This window comes from Westerdykella ornata (assembly GCF_010094085.1).
Source record: "Westerdykella ornata strain CBS 379.55 unplaced genomic scaffold EI97scaffold_6, whole genome shotgun sequence".
NCBI lineage: Eukaryota > Fungi > Ascomycota > Dothideomycetes > Pleosporales > Sporormiaceae > Westerdykella > Westerdykella ornata.
The window spans coordinates 1,023,529-1,038,024 of NW_022986856.1; the positions used below are offsets into that span (position 1 = coordinate 1,023,529).

General features: G+C 53.5%; 5 protein-coding genes across 5 annotated transcripts; 2 read left to right on the forward strand and 3 right to left on the reverse strand.

Moving 5' to 3' along the window:
- Positions 1-846: 846 nt before the first annotated feature.
- EI97DRAFT_441357 (uncharacterized protein) lies at positions 847-2,014 on the reverse strand (the record flags this gene model as incomplete). Its single annotated transcript, XM_033799692.1, has 5 exons — positions 847-1,038; positions 1,089-1,204; positions 1,263-1,360; positions 1,419-1,611; positions 1,666-2,014. 5 exons carry the CDS (start codon positions 2,012-2,014, stop codon positions 847-849), a joined length of 948 nt encoding a protein of 315 aa, XP_033655631.1.
- A 1,195-nt stretch (positions 2,015-3,209) lies between these two features.
- EI97DRAFT_488295 (tethering factor for nuclear proteasome sts1) lies at positions 3,210-4,506 on the reverse strand (the record flags this gene model as incomplete). The annotated part of the gene is made up of 2 exons (XM_033802197.1): positions 3,210-4,370; positions 4,434-4,506. The coding sequence occupies 2 exons, from the start codon at positions 4,504-4,506 to the stop codon at positions 3,511-3,513; spliced, it is 933 nt and encodes a 310-aa protein (XP_033655632.1). The 3' UTR covers positions 3,210-3,510.
- A 631-nt stretch (positions 4,507-5,137) lies between these two features.
- EI97DRAFT_374376 (antiviral helicase) lies at positions 5,138-8,565 on the reverse strand (the record flags this gene model as incomplete). The annotated part of the gene is made up of 6 exons (XM_033795449.1): positions 5,138-5,318; positions 5,371-5,933; positions 5,985-6,574; positions 6,624-7,685; positions 7,736-7,826; positions 7,873-8,565. 6 exons carry the CDS (start codon positions 8,563-8,565, stop codon positions 5,138-5,140), a joined length of 3,180 nt encoding a protein of 1,059 aa, XP_033655633.1.
- Positions 8,566-8,763: 198 nt separating this feature from the next.
- EI97DRAFT_283669 (putative cytochrome c subunit) lies at positions 8,764-9,581 on the forward strand. The gene is made up of 3 exons (XM_033794386.1): positions 8,764-9,194; positions 9,246-9,278; positions 9,341-9,581. The coding sequence occupies exons 1-3, from the start codon at positions 8,990-8,992 to the stop codon at positions 9,367-9,369; spliced, it is 267 nt and encodes an 88-aa protein (XP_033655634.1). The 5' UTR covers positions 8,764-8,989; the 3' UTR covers positions 9,370-9,581.
- EI97DRAFT_500290 (elongator complex protein 1) lies at positions 9,499-14,262 on the forward strand. Its single transcript, XM_033802655.1, has 8 exons — positions 9,499-10,918; positions 10,970-11,062; positions 11,117-11,658; positions 11,706-11,859; positions 11,907-12,249; positions 12,299-12,743; positions 12,795-13,215; positions 13,275-14,262. Exons 1-8 carry the CDS (start codon positions 9,793-9,795, stop codon positions 14,159-14,161), a joined length of 4,011 nt encoding a protein of 1,336 aa, XP_033655635.1. The 5' UTR covers positions 9,499-9,792; the 3' UTR covers positions 14,162-14,262.
- Positions 14,263-14,496: the final 234 nt, after the last annotated feature.

Consider the following 14,496-nt stretch of genomic DNA (forward strand, 5'->3'; position numbering starts at 1 on the left):
CTGCGTATTCTCCGTCGGCACTCTTTATCTCGACCCGTCATCGAAGGTAGTCGGATGAATGAAACCGTCAGTAAAACCGAGTTGGTGAGAATTGCTGCAAAGCCCGTCTTGTCATCAATTATAACGCTCAACCCCGCCGATTCAGCATCGTGGCACTGGTGGAAGTCAATTTGCGCAGCTACGTTATTACTAAAACCCTGGTACGAGAGATACCACTCGCCCTCTGGCGGAAAATGTATTACGTCTACTGCCAGTAGCTAGGATTTGCAGTGCTGTGGTGATCTGTATTATTACCTTTGCTGAAGCCCGGCTGAAAAAATACTTTCCTTTTGTTTAGGGGCCCTGTAGCCTTGACAATCTATAGTGAGCCATGGCTGGCCGCGAGCGGGTTGCGGCGCGAAACCTTCTGTCCGCAGTTGTTCTGGGGATAGTAAGATTACAGGTATGATAACGGAAGATCTAATGCTTGATGTTATCAAAGGTTTGCGATTCAAGTTGTGAAGCTTGGAGTTGGACACGCAAGGCTTTGAGAGCTGTAATCTACATTGGGATGAATCCATAGAGACGAACTGGCCTCTCGTCGAATATTGACTCTGAAGCATATAAGGAGCATCTACAGACTTCGACACCTCCAAGCCTGCAATATGTTACGGTTCTTGCATTGAGATTCTGCAAGCTACCTCCCCATGTGCCTGGTATCACTGTCGCCGCTCCTTCTGTTACCCCAAACGGTTCGATCACTGGGTGGCCGAAAGCAAAAGTGGCCACTGACATGGACTCTGAAAGTCTCGGGTCTCCCCATCTTTCCATGTTTGCCTTCGTCCTTGTTGTCACCTCGACTGCGTTTCAGGTCAGATCGATAACGTCGATTTGGTCATCATTGGAGATGACGGCGTGAGTTCGGCGGCGCTTCGCTGATACGAACAACACCTCATCGCCCTGGTCACCACCAACTAGATCCTCGCTACCATCTGGCCGCTCTCTCTTGACCTTCCGGTTGCCTTCTTCCTTTACTGCTCGAACCGTGCGTTCACGATCCTAACCGCGAGTCAGCTTAGCGGGGAGTAATTCTGCAAGTCTTTACGAACCCGTTGACGCCGGAGAAGCTCCCTAGCCTCTTCGAATGTAAGGGTGTCGGTGTCTCTAAGTTCGAGAAGTATCGGGCTCGGGCTGCGTGGAATGATGTGCAAGGCCTTAAGTGCCTCTGCAGAAAGAACATTAGCCTTGAAGTAGAAGAGGGTTACAAATGCTGGCCATGCTACCTTTAGACCTGCACCTGAAATTGAAGGTTGCAAACTCCTTCCCAATCGCTTTCGTCGAACGAGTTTTGTAGGATGCTGTCGGCTTCCGCTCCAATAGACTAATCAACGGTCAGATCAATGCAAAAAAAAAAAAAAAAAAGGAAGGGGTTCGCGAACCCTGTCTGATGAGAGACCGCCCTGCCTTTTAAGGCTTTCTCTGACACAGTTCCAAGTAGAGCAGCACTCGTCTTTGCGGACCCATTACGTCGCCGACCCTTCACCTTGACCCACGTCGCGCTGATGCCAATAGCCCCTATACACTTGATAGCGTTTTGCAGATCGTGGTTGGCCATGCCGGCATCGCTCTCACCTGTACAGACATTAGCCTTTTCAGAACAAAGCATTCACTAATTAAACACGTTACCAATGTTGAGCTGTGAGAAAAAGAAAGGCCGAACATAGCATTTCCCCCGGTTCCTTTCCCGGACGCCGGTAAATGTTGTAGTGTAATCAGACGGGTTCCGCAGCTTGTAAACAATACGGCCGCAGGCAAACCTTCCATCCGTGTACACATCGAGTGATAAATCGTGCTTCCAGACGAAGGCCGAGGTGAAACGGCAGCGGATCTCGAATGTGGCATTGGAAGTCGCCTCGATGTACTTCAGGACCCGGTCAGGGACGGCCTCCTCATCCGGGTCGACGTACTCCTGAAGAGGCGTCCCGTTGACCAGAATCTCGACCTCCAAGCCTGGGTAGCTGTCTAGGACGGCCATTCGCAAACAAGTTGTAATCGGAGGCACCGTGGGTGAGATAGCTGCTGGACGTGGGCAGATATCGGTAGGAACCGTGAGAGAGGACGGAGACTTATATGGGAGAATGTGATGGTGAGGCCGGGGCGAGCGTGCCGTTGGAGATTGCAGCTGCCGAATGTGAAGGTGAAGGTGAGGAAGGTACGTTGGCGCGACAACCTTACAAGCTTCACTCACCTAGGAGCCGCTCGCAAATAACCTTGTAATACTGTGGCCTTTGGGTTGACAAGGTACACCTGCCGCTCTCACCTACATCATCCCTAGATTCGGCTACCTGATCACACGGCAGCAAGCAAAGACAGTGGAGGCCGGCATGGATTTCTCAGAGTCAATCCTCCGCTCCGAGTGGGTTTCGAGCCGCCTGACTTAGACCACCGTACTTCTCACACCTAGGTTCGCGGTCCCTCGTTGGAAGTTTCCCTCACAGTTAACTATTCCCACTGGATTCTTATCCTGCCGACAAGCACACCATAGCCGTTATGACCATGGCTCACTCCAGTCGGAAGCCAGCTCGTCGAGAAGAACCGCATCCAAGACGTCGGCAATCCTGCAGGTGGACCTGTCACCTCGTTGCCTTGATGCCGGGGATGCTTCCCACGGTTATCGAGAGTTAAGTTTAGGCCCGTATAGAGAGCTGGAACACACTGCTAAGGGATGATGTTGTCTTGATAGTGAGCAAGTTGATCGAGAGGGGGAAATAGGTAGATCCTACAAAATTGTGAGGTCGCCGCGATGCTCCAATTGGTGAGGCATACGTGTTGGCCTTGATAGAATATGGCCCGAAGACGAGAGGGAGTGTTGCGAGCATTGGGCCAGACGCCGAAGCTGGAGAAGCATTCTGGGGCCTCGGTAAGCTTAAGGCCTGTTTTGCAGTAGGACCACGTGCGTAGTAGTCTTGGACGGGCGGACGCGGAATACAATCTCACATTCTAGTCCACCAATGTATGGGCAAAAGAGATGAACGGTTATGTCGGTAAAACCAAACGACTATGGACCACGCACCTAATTCAGCAGCAGGACCTGCCACCTACACACCGGAGTCGAGATTGGGAAAACCCTCAAAGGTGGATTGAGTGCGCACATCCGTGGAACTGTGTGGAAACACCACGGGAATTCACCTCATGCAGCTGAAGAAGGGTTTGATATTTCTAGGTATCTACAATGGTACCCGACCGTACCGAGAAGATGATATACCAAAGCGCCAGTGAGAATATACCCCTGCCGTGCCAAAGTCAAGGGAAGCATGTGGCACCAACATGGTTAGCACCAAGGGAGGGGTACTGGAACCCACACCGCCAACTCCACCAACGCCAATGAAATGATGACCAGTGATGCTGTGAACGAAAGGGAGGCCGAGAGGCGCGCTATGCAGAGAAAACCGACGTCGTTGTCCAGGGGCACATTAGGAGAGAAACGTCGACAGCGTCCGCTCTCGCTTCGTATAAAAGCAATCCGACGTCTCACCAGGGCCCGACACGCACTGATGAGCCCATACCGTAAGTCCCATTCAGCAGCTGCTGACGAATGGACATGGTATCCAAAGTACCCCCAGTAGGGTTAGGGGTTGTCTCGCCGCCCATCCATCCAAGGCTCCCACGTAACTCATTCACAGCCTGCTGCATTTTGCCGCCCGAGACCTCGTTGTGTTTTGCAAGTTTCTGGTCCCAACCACCGTATAGAAGTTGCATCCCACCGGCTTTTTTCGCTGCCTCCCGTATAACGACCGCCCACGCCTTCGCTATCTCCTCGTATGCATCGTGTTTGTGTCTATTGTGTTGGAAGTTATCCCAATCAGGCAGACGGTGGATCAGTTCGGTTGCTCCGTCCAGGAAGGTCAGGGAGGTGGCTGACTGCTGTTCGTTTGGCGGAAGGAAATGGGGGGTGAAGTCTCTCAAAGCATCGAGCAGCTCGATGAAATGCTGGCGCACACGGTTGTACGCATAATCCGACGTGGTCCGACCAAGGGGAAATGCAGCCTGGAAGTTTGACTCATATCTACCCAAGACCTCCAGAGTGGACTGGACGCTGGGCCGCGGTGCAGAGGTGGCAATCTCGTTCCCGATGTCTGGATGGCGATCGCAGACGGATTGTAAGAGGCTGCGCATGTCGTCGGCACTCAGAGTTTCGAGAAGGCGTGGGAGCGACAAGGGACGGCCGGTGACATTCGTCCGCATCCGTTTCGTGGACGGTCGGTGCAGTGGGCGTGCTGGGACAGCGGGAGATCCAGAGGGGGAGGCTGACATACGATCTTCGTCTCCGGGGCTTGCGTCGTCGTCGGCCTTGCGCTTCCGAGAAGCCATGGCAGTGGAGGCGGAGAGAACTGCGGCAGAGGCACCGATGTTAGCCGTTGGCGCATGTCTGCACGAATGCAACGGGGACCTACTGTTGCGAGAGGGAGAGAGACGGTTGTTGAGCAGATGAGGGGGCGGCGCAAAGGTCTGGTGGATGGCGTTCATGCTGGGAGCGGGGCCCGCAAACGGATCAGACAGAGAGGGCAGCTGCGCTGTCGACTGGCAAGGGCCAAAGGATGCGAACGCCCGCAGTGCACGGTAATGGATGCAGTAGTCGGTCTGTGAAGTGGGAAGTGGAAGCGCGGAGAAGGTGTGGACGTTTGGTGATGGATGGATTGGAAGGTTCTGTGTGCAGAGAGCTCCGTGGTGTTTTGTTGGAAGCTGAGGGAGAAGGGCGAGCGGGCGCCAAGACCGACCCTTGTCCGTTGTCCCATGCCCACCCACCTCAAGTGTAAACATTTGTACCAGCCTTTGCCCCCGGAGGCACTGCAGACAGACCGAGACAGACAAAGATCACGTGCAGCTGCTGCGGTCCGTGAATGAATGATCCGGAAGCCCCTTCACGGACAGTCTCAGACTCACACTCGGCGTTGCAGATGTCAAGTGAAGGCATCCTCTCCTAACCGCGACTCCGCCGTTGGTCTGGATGCGTACGTACTATCAACACACAACCCCCCACAGCAACAGAACCTTGGAAGATCCCAGGATAGTCACATATGCCGAACCCGATGCTCATAATCGGAGAATGACATCCTCCATCTAATCTAATGCATAACACGGAGAATAGAGACCGGGATCAGAGGTACAAGGACTGTGCGGCGACAAGATCTCTGCGGATCATCTCCAGCGCCTGGGTGAACTTTTGCTCGAGTTCCTCGCTGCCCATGACCTTGGCAGCTTGCGCAATCTGTCGAAGCAGCTCCTCCAGTCTCCGGAAGAGGCGAATCAGACTGCCTTCGTACACGTCCGTCATTTTGCTGGACCAAGTCAATAGGCTGCCCAGTCATAACTGAGTCGACGGCTGCTTACCATATCTGCGCGAAGGTCGCGCCCTTTGCCCATGCGTAGACCACTTCCATCAACTCGTACTTGAACGTGTTCAGATATTCCTCCTCATTGATGGACAATTTGCTTTCCTGGGAGATTTTGGCGATGATGCGCGCTTGCTTCTGGATGTCGCGGAACGGCTTGTCCAGTTCTTCTTTCAACGCAGGCTGCTCGTTGCTCTTTTCCTCGAATATGAAGCAACTCAGGCAGGCGGCGCACTGCTCAGGCGTGAGCTCGTTGAAGAACCGATTGAATAGCAGCTCCGTCAGCACCAGCTCATCGCCGGTACTGATCTCACATGCTACTCTTGCCTTGATTTGCACGACCCCGGCTTCATCAATGAATCCCAGACGCCGCAAGACACGCTTTCTGTTCTTCAATTCGTCGAGCTGGAGGACAGAAAGGGCGTCTGATATCTCCTTCTTGACACTTTTGATCTTTTCGTGCACAGCCATCTTGCGCGCGTACTGAGCATAAAGCTCGGGCAACCTCGGTGAGTTGTGCAGCGGGTTAGTCAGAAGGCGGGATTCTAGGACCTCTATCCTCTATGGCCATGTTAGCTGAGCTGCACTCGACGCCCCTTTAGCATTACCTACCCGCAGCAGCTTTTTGAAAGATTCGTCCGTGATACCCATGTTCTCGACAGGATCAAGGATGGCGATGCCATCGGGAAATCTCTTGTGCACTTCCTCCAACGACTTTCGTACATTATTCTTCTGCTCAGTCGACTTGAGCTCGCTTGGCAGGAAGAGGCGGAGATGGCCGATCGACTCGATGCATGTCAACAAGACGGGTACAACCTCCATCTTACCCTTATCCCCCGGATTCGGGGGCCGAACGCCTGCAGGAAGCCCATCACTCGCTTGCGGAGCGAATTTTGTGTCCGAGGCGACGGGAATGACGACGTCGACCACGTACGATTCCTGGGGAGAAAGAACCTCGCCTTTGTTTGCCCTCCGGGGCGTGAAGTTCACCACAGCGCCCCAGCCAAAGTCCCAGTCTTTATACTTGATCTTTACCATGCGACCATGCTGCAGAAATTGCAGGCAATAACTGGGATGGGTTATGACGTCCCGCATGTCCTTGGTATAAGTGTCCAGCTGCTGCCGAAGTTGATAGTAGTCTTTGACGGTTGCTTCATCGGTGATGTTCATGTTGGCTTTCTCGTTTTCCAGCTCCAGCAGCTCTACATAGCGCGTTAGGAAGAGAAAGTCTGAATACCAAGGTTCACTTACGCTTCTCCAATCCAGAAACACTGGCCGTATTCTGAAACTGGAAAAAGCACCGCTCCAGCATAAACTCTGGAGAAATGCCCTCCACCCTCATCAGATTCAAGATCATGTTATATCCAAGATGGAATGCTGAGTTGAGATTGTCCTGCTGTCCGCGCACGATCTCCTTGGCCACCGCGGGTTCCATCTGCTCGTTGATCATCATGATGACGATACCGCGGTCGTCCAGGCCGCGACGACCCGCTCGGCCTGACATCTGTATGAACTCCGAGGGTGTAACCCAACGTTGGGAAACGCCGTCAAACTTTCTGACACTGGTAAAGACGACCGTCTTGGCCGGCATATTCAAGCCAATGGAGAAGGTCTCTGTCGCAAACAGCACCTTGATCAGCCCTTCTTGAAAGAGGATCTCGATGGTTTCCTTCAGTATCGGTAAGAGACCCGAGTGATGGACGCCGATGCCTCGGCGCAAGAGCGGGAGGATGTGCTGTATTTGAGGAAGCATCCGATCTTCCTCCGAAAGCATTTCGATGGCACTGTTGAACACCTTGGATACCATGGCCTTCTCCGATTCGTCATTGAAGGCGAGCTGGCTCATGGAGAGGGCATAGTTTTCACACTCTCTTTTGCTGAAGCTGAACACAATAACGGGATTGTAGTTCTTCAGCATGATCATCTTGACAATCTTGTAGATGTCCGTGTCGCCCTTGTTTCCGCCCTTGTTGGTCTTCTTGTCCTTCCCTTTCCCCTTACGCTTCGCAGTGAAGTCGACTGCATCAGTTCCTGCCTTCTCCGCAATGGATGCCATGGCTTTTTGAAAGTTCTCCTCGCGGAATACGCCCTTCTCATCCACCACGAGATGGATTCCGTCCGCTCCAGCTGGGAAGAAATAGTGCTGTAGAGGGGTCGGTCGAAAGTCCGTATATACGACGTGGCACGGTTGATTGTGCGTCTTGGTGATCCACTCCGCGAATTGCATGGCGTTGGGGATGGTGGCAGACAAGAAGACGTAGCGTACTTTATCGGGGAGGAGGATTATGGTCTCTTCCCATACCACTCCGCGAGCTGCAAGACGTCAGACCCACTTACGCGGAAAAGATCCCGCAAGCACTTACACTTGTCACGGAGATAGTGAACTTCGTCAAAGACGACCCAGGCGACTTCGCGCATGATCTCGGAACCACGGTACAGCATGGACCGTAGAATCTAGGCTATGTCAGCGCGTGAAGGACAAGAACCGCAAAGCACAAACCTCGGTAGTCATGACCAGACAGGTGGCAGTGGGATTGATGGTCACGTCGCCTGTCATCAAACCGACGTCGCCGAACTCAGCCATGAACTCTCTGTATTTTTGGTTGCTCAGCGCCTTGATGGGACTTGTGTAGATGACACGCTGGTTGTTCTTCAGACACTGGGCTATGGCGTACTCGGCCACCACTGTCTTGCCTGCAGAAGTGTGTGCCGAAACCAGAACGCTCTCATTGCGTTGGATGGATGCAATGGAGACCTGCTGGAACGGATCCAGGGTGAACGGCCAGGTCCGAGCCGGCTCCTCTGGGGGTTTGTGCTCTGAAATGGGGACATAGTCGTAATCCGGGGGCAAGGCGACCTGATGGCGGACCTGGTGGGAGAGAACCACGGCGCCTTCCTGCTTTTGTGCCTGCAATCCCGCCGCGGCAGCGACCTCGCGCGACTGCTCGGTCTCGAAATCATCCGTGACAACGGGCTCGGGTTCCAGGTCGCGCTTCTGCCGTTTGGTAACATGCGACGCTCCGTTCTCTGGGGGTATAGGCTCCGCATCGCGCATCTGCGCGTCTTCTGGAGCGGGGGATTTGATGTCGCCATTCGCTTGCCGCTTCTTGCTCGTCTTGGGTACGTCCGAGTCTACAGCTTCCTCGACATTGTCTTGCGGCTGGTCGTCAAACACTTCGAACAGCTCGTCCATGATGGTCTGCGAATTGGTTGTGGGGTTTCGATTAGCAAGGGGTCCTGGAGCTGAGAAGGTGGGATTAGCCTGCACGGATACGGCGCGAGGTACCGCGAGCGATGGGGGAGGAGACCAGCTGGGGCAATGGACGCGGGCGGAGAAATATTTAGAAGCAAGCGCAATGCGACGAAGGCGGTTTGCGGACAGTTATCACTACTGCTATCAGATCAAAAAGTTGCCAGCCTTGGCATCCACCAGCCACACTCACCAGCCACATCGATCATTCTCATCCCACCAGTGGCCGATTAAGGTTGGTTCTGTTCCTCCTCTTCCCAGGAATTGACTTCGCTTCTTTCACGCCCTTCACCACCGCCTACATCCTCAAGGTGCGCCCATCTCGCGTCCCCGCAGCCCAATTGACCTCTCAACTGACCACGCGAAGATGCTCTCCCGTTCAGCTTTCCGCGCTGCCGCCAATCCCACTGCCGTTGCCCGCCGTGGCTTCCAGTCGACCCGTGTCTCCCGCGGCGGCCATGGACCTACCGCCGCCGGCGCAAGCCCTTACCACTATCCCGAGGGCCCCAGGAGCAACCTACCCTTTGACCCTCTGAAGAAGGGCTTTGCCTTCAAGTTCTGGGGCTATGCCGGTGAGCGGAGGGCAGCTGCTCGACCCGGAATATCGCTGACTCCTTCCACAGCTACTGGATTCTTCCTCCCGTTCGGTATTGCCGGTGAGACACCCCATTATCCCATCCAGCCTCGGCAGCTTCCTAACGTGACCTACCTACTACAGTGTGGCAGACGAAGAAGAACAAGCCGTAGATGCAAAAGGGGGACATTTGGAGGAGCTTCTTGGGCATTTGCGCGGGAGGGCAGCGCATCCTGTAGCATAAAGAAATGGTTCCCGCGAACAATTGTACAGCTCACGACAGCATCAATGCAATCTCTCCTAGTTTCCTGACCCTCTGCAGCCAGCCCAAAGATGACGACCAAAACCACACATCACAGTGTGACGTCGATGACTGACTGGCCTCGACTAATGCGATGGGGTCGGGTGCTTCCTCTTCCGGCTAAAGCTCGGTCGGGACTGCCCAAGCTCCCCAAATCTTTGCTGGCCCAGCAAAGTCCAATTTTTGACCGCAAGTCGAGGTCGATGTGAGCCACACCATTCACCACCCACCGCCCCGGCTGAATTTCCCTCATGCTCGCACGCCGCACGTAATCCCATCCTCCAACGCCGTCGCCATGCGCAATCTCAAGATTGTGGGCAGATCGCTCCTGCGCTTCACCGGGGAGGAGCCGCGACCGCTCACTGCCACGGCCTGGGACGCTGCGTCCGATGCACTGATATGTGCATTTGGCCCTACCGAGTCACGTGCCGTCATCGAACTGACCCGCCTGCACTACGACGGCAACAGCTCTGAACGCAAGCTCGAGGGCATTGCTTCGTGGGATGCGCCCTGCCCGCTTCCCTCGCTTCCTCACGACCGCATCGTTGACCTGCATCATTTCTCTGACACCTCTACAACCTGCCTTGTACTAGCCGGCGGCGACATCATCCTCGTCCGAGAGCATCGTGACCATGACCAGGACCTCGTGGAGATTGTGGGATCCATCGATGCTGGCATCTCGGCTGCCGCGTGGTCTCCGGACGAGGAGCTGTTGGCTATCGTCACGGCCGCGGATACCCTTCTTTTGATGACAAGAGATATCGAGAACATAACCAGCGTCACGCTGACAGCAGACGATGTAAACGTCTCGAACCATGTGTCCGTCGGATGGGGCAAGAAGGAGACGCAGTTCAAGGGCAAGAGGGCGAGGGCGTTGCAGGATCCCACTGTACCAGAACGAATAGACGAGGGAGTGCTCAGCCCATTTGATGACCGGTCCGTAACCATCAGCTGGAGGGGAGACGGGGCTTTCTTTGCCGTCAGTACCATTGAGCAGGAGCGGCGAAGAATGATCCGAGTCTACTCCAGAGAGGCAGAACTGGACAGCGTAAGTGAACCAGTCGATGGTTTGGAGGGAGCCCTCAGCTGGCGGCCATCCGGCAATCTCATGGCGAGCCTGCGCCGGCTCTCTGACCGCATCGATGTGGTGTTTTTTGAACGCAATGGCCTTCGTCACGGCCAGTTTGATCTTCGCTTTACCGCCGAGCAGCTCCAGGAATTGAAGTCGCCCCTTGCCCTCCGATGGAACAATGACTCAACCATTCTTGCCGTGTCACACCCTGGAAAAGTCCAGTTGTGGACGATGAGCAACTATCATTACTATCTAAAACAGGAACTGGTATTTCCCCAGGGTTCCGCTCGAAATGTGATGTGTGGTTGGCATCCAGAGCGTCCCTTGTCCGTCGCTCTTGCAACTGCTGGTAACTAGCCTGACCCCTTGTTCATGTGACTAGGATTGACGTCTTTACCAGACTCGCTCCACCTTCTCGATTATCTCTCTGCTCCCGCGACTGGATCAGTCTCACCCCCGCATGACTACGGAGCTGTCGCCACTATTGATGGTAGTAGGTCAGCCTGGGGACTTTCACATAGGGCTCGCCGCTGACCATGTCAACCAGTGTTTCTGAAGTTGACACCGTTGCGCATAGCCAACGTGCCCCCTCCCATGTCTCTACTCCGGCTTCCACTGGACGCCTGCCCTGTCGACGTGGCAGTCTCCAAGTCCTCCACTCGAATAGCAGTTGTGTCGGTAGCAGGAGTCGCGGTCTATGCCTTGGACATCAACAAGAGACCCGTGCCAATGCCGTCCTTGCTGTGGCGTAGCAAAATCCCCAGCGATCATCTTCCACGCCAGATCGCCTTTCTCGGAGACGATAAGATCTTCGTGCTGGCAGACAGGTGGGAGGGGGATGAGAGTTTCTTGTGGACTAACGAGGCAGAAGATCTGATCCCATGTGGCCCAATACTGGAATCGGGGCGTGCGTCCTCCCTTGTGACCAGCGTTGACTATCAGAAAGTATTCATACAATTTGAAGACGGAGCCTTGTACAATGTTGGGTTGATCGATGATCAAGAGGAGCCATCGGCCTTCAGCACGACTTTGGTGCTGAAAACTCCACCATCTGCCCCCGAGGTTAAGGTAGCTATCATGGACGCCGAAGTAAGTTGAAGTATGACACGAATAATGCGCCCGGTTGACCGTTGCAGCTTTTGGCTTTCTCCTTGTCCAGGAGTGGCGTACTGTGCGCGAACGATAGGATACTTGTTCGAAATTGCACGTCATATGTTGTTACACCCTCCCATCTCATATTCACGACAACACAGCATCTTCTCAAATTTGTCCATTTAACAGCGGTGAACGGTATGCAGCCACAAAGTTACTAACAAGCAGCACACTGACCGTGTCAGACTTGGAAATTCCGCTGGATGAACCTCAAAAAGATGAGAGATGTAGGAGCATTGAAAGGGGTGCCCGTATCGTAACTGTTATGCCATCCACCTATACTATCGTCTTGCAAATGCCTAGGGGCAATCTCGAAACCATCTATCCTCGCGCCCTTGTGCTCGCGGCTATCCGACGCAGCATAGATGAAGACCGCTATGGCGACGCCTTCCGCACTTGTCGAAGCCAGAGAGTCGATATGAATATCCTGCATGATCATGACCCTGATCGCTTCATGACCCGAATTGAAGAGATCGTTGCGCAAATCGGAAGGGTGGAGCATATAGACCTTCTCCTCTCGCAGCTTAGGTGGGTCATCCCATGCGTAATGTTGGCACTTTCAGGCTAAACTATACAGAAACGAGGATGTCACGGAGACGATGTACAAAGAGACGTTGAAGCGAAAAGATCTGGGCAAGAAAGCCCCCCAGCCACAAGCGGCGGTGGGCTCTAAAGTCAACCGTATCTGTGACGCCTTCTTGGCCGTTCTTGAGAAGCCCCAATACAGGGAGGTCCATATCCAAAACATCATCACCGCTCACGTTTGCAAGGTCCCAGCGGATTTAGAATCAGGCCTAGAGATGATTGGGCGACTTCAGAGTTTGTTTCCCTTTCCAACTCCCTATCCCCCTTGGCCCCACCCCCCTTCTCCCCCTAACTTAGAACCAGAGACGCAAGATCCTGTCACCGAGAAAGCGGCGGAACATATCTGTTTTTTGGCCGATGTAAATCAACTTTACGACACTGCCTTAGGCCTCTACAACCTCGACTTAGCTCTGCTCATCGCGCAGCAATCACAAAAGGTATGTGAGGTTGTTTGTGGCGACCGATTGATACTAAAGTATGCAACAAAGGATCCGCGGGAATACCTACCGCAGCTACAATCGCTTCACGATTTACCTCCTTTGCGTCGGAAATTCCGGATTGACGATCAGCTGGGGCGTCGGCAAAAGGCCCTCGCGCATCTGAAAGACCTGGACGCGTTTGAAGAGGTGCAGGACTACGTACAAAAGCATGGCCTCTATGCCGAAGCACTGCAGCTATATCATTATGACAGTATAAGCACGAGAGTCATCATGAGACACTACGCCGACCATCTGGCTATAGAGGATCGTCACAAAGAGGCCGCAATAGCATACGACTACCTCGAAGACCATAGTGCTGCGTGGCCACACTATCGCTCGGCCCATTTGTGGCAGGAAGCTCTCTCATCAGCCATACTCGCTGGTGTATCAGAGGCTCAGCTCTTATCTCTTGCCGCTTCCCTCGCTGAAGGTAACCTCCAAAACATATGTGGTGTATGTCAGTTTACTTGCGACTTACTCCTACCACAGATCTTGCTGAGTCAAAAGACTACGTCTCGGCATCCACTATCCAACTCTCGTACCTTAGAGATCTCCCTGCAGCCATCAAACTTCTCTGTCGGGCCTGCCAATTCGCCGAAGCTACGCGCCTCCTGACGCTGCATCGAGACACTACCCTTTTTTCTTCTATTCTGGATCCAGCCCTCATCGAACGGTCCGGTGAGACGACTGAATTTCTCGCAGAGATGAGATCCCAGCTGCTTGCTCAGGTACCGAGGCTGCGGGAACTGCGCATCAAGAAGGCGGCTGATCCCTCTGCCTTCTTCGAAGGCCTTGATGACAGCAGCAATATCCCCGACAATGTCTCCGTCGCACCCACCGAGACTACAAGTGGCGGTACCTTCATGACGCGTTACACCAATCGAAGTAGCACGGTCAATACGGCAACAACAAGACGCACGAGCAAGAAGAAAAGACAAGAGGAGCGGAAGAGAGCACGCGGGAAAAAGGGCACTGTGTATGAGGAGGAATACCTAGTCAACAGTATTGAGCGCTTGATCGACCGAGTGAACGGGATGGGTGCCGCCGAGGGGGAGGTGCAGAGGCTCATCGAAGGGTTGGTCAAGAGGGGTATGAGAGAGAGGGCCGAGGCGATTAGTAACGCAATGGCAGACGTGGTAGAGAGATGCAAAGCGGCAGTAGCAGAGCTATATGAGAAGAATAACGAGACGGAAAAGGATGAAGGGCAACTTCTCAGCAACGGCGAAGCTGTACTGGCTTTCCACCGGGATCCAGAGGTAGAAAGGCCGCCACTGTCCGGTGCCGACGCAACTCTCTGGGCCAGCATGGCAGAGGTCAATCGGAAGAGACCTCCGCCTATCGTGAAAGATTTTAAGAGAATTTGCCTGCTTGGATAGCTTCGTCCTGTATATAGAAACAGAACTTTAGCTACCTCTAACAGTTTTTTATATTAATACATATTTGTATTAATCTATATATTTAGTCTAGAAACTATAATACTACTACTCTAGTTATAAAGAGTAAATAAGTATAATATATAATAAGTTATAACTAGTATAACGTGGTTTATCAGCACTCGGATCATATCAGCACTCGGATCATATAAAAAAAACACCAACATCACAACAAATTTTCTGCTTGGAATTCCATCTCCAAACTTGTTCCACTTGTTCAATCTATCAAGGAGACTTCTTTTCCCAACTTGCAGTGTGCTGCAGCACCTGCAGCAGGA

Bases quoted from the DNA above. Each gene is read 5' to 3' on its own strand.
- EI97DRAFT_283669 (XM_033794386.1), top strand. From the start codon at position 8,990: ATGCTCTCCCGTTCAGCTTTCCGCGCTGCCGCCAATCCCACTGCCGTT. The intron at 9,195-9,245 runs GTGAGCGGAGGG...CTCCTTCCACAG, and splicing joins CAAGTTCTGGGGCTATGCCG to CTACTGGATTCTTCCTCCCG. The intron at 9,279-9,340 runs GTGAGACACCCC...TACCTACTACAG, and splicing joins CCTCCCGTTCGGTATTGCCG to TGTGGCAGACGAAGAAGAAC.
- EI97DRAFT_500290 (XM_033802655.1), top strand. From the start codon at position 9,793: ATGCGCAATCTCAAGATTGTGGGCAGATCGCTCCTGCGCTTCACCGGG. The intron at 11,860-11,906 runs GTATGCAGCCAC...TGACCGTGTCAG, and splicing joins CCATTTAACAGCGGTGAACG to ACTTGGAAATTCCGCTGGAT. The intron at 12,250-12,298 runs GTGGGTCATCCC...TAAACTATACAG, and splicing joins CTTCTCCTCTCGCAGCTTAG to AAACGAGGATGTCACGGAGA.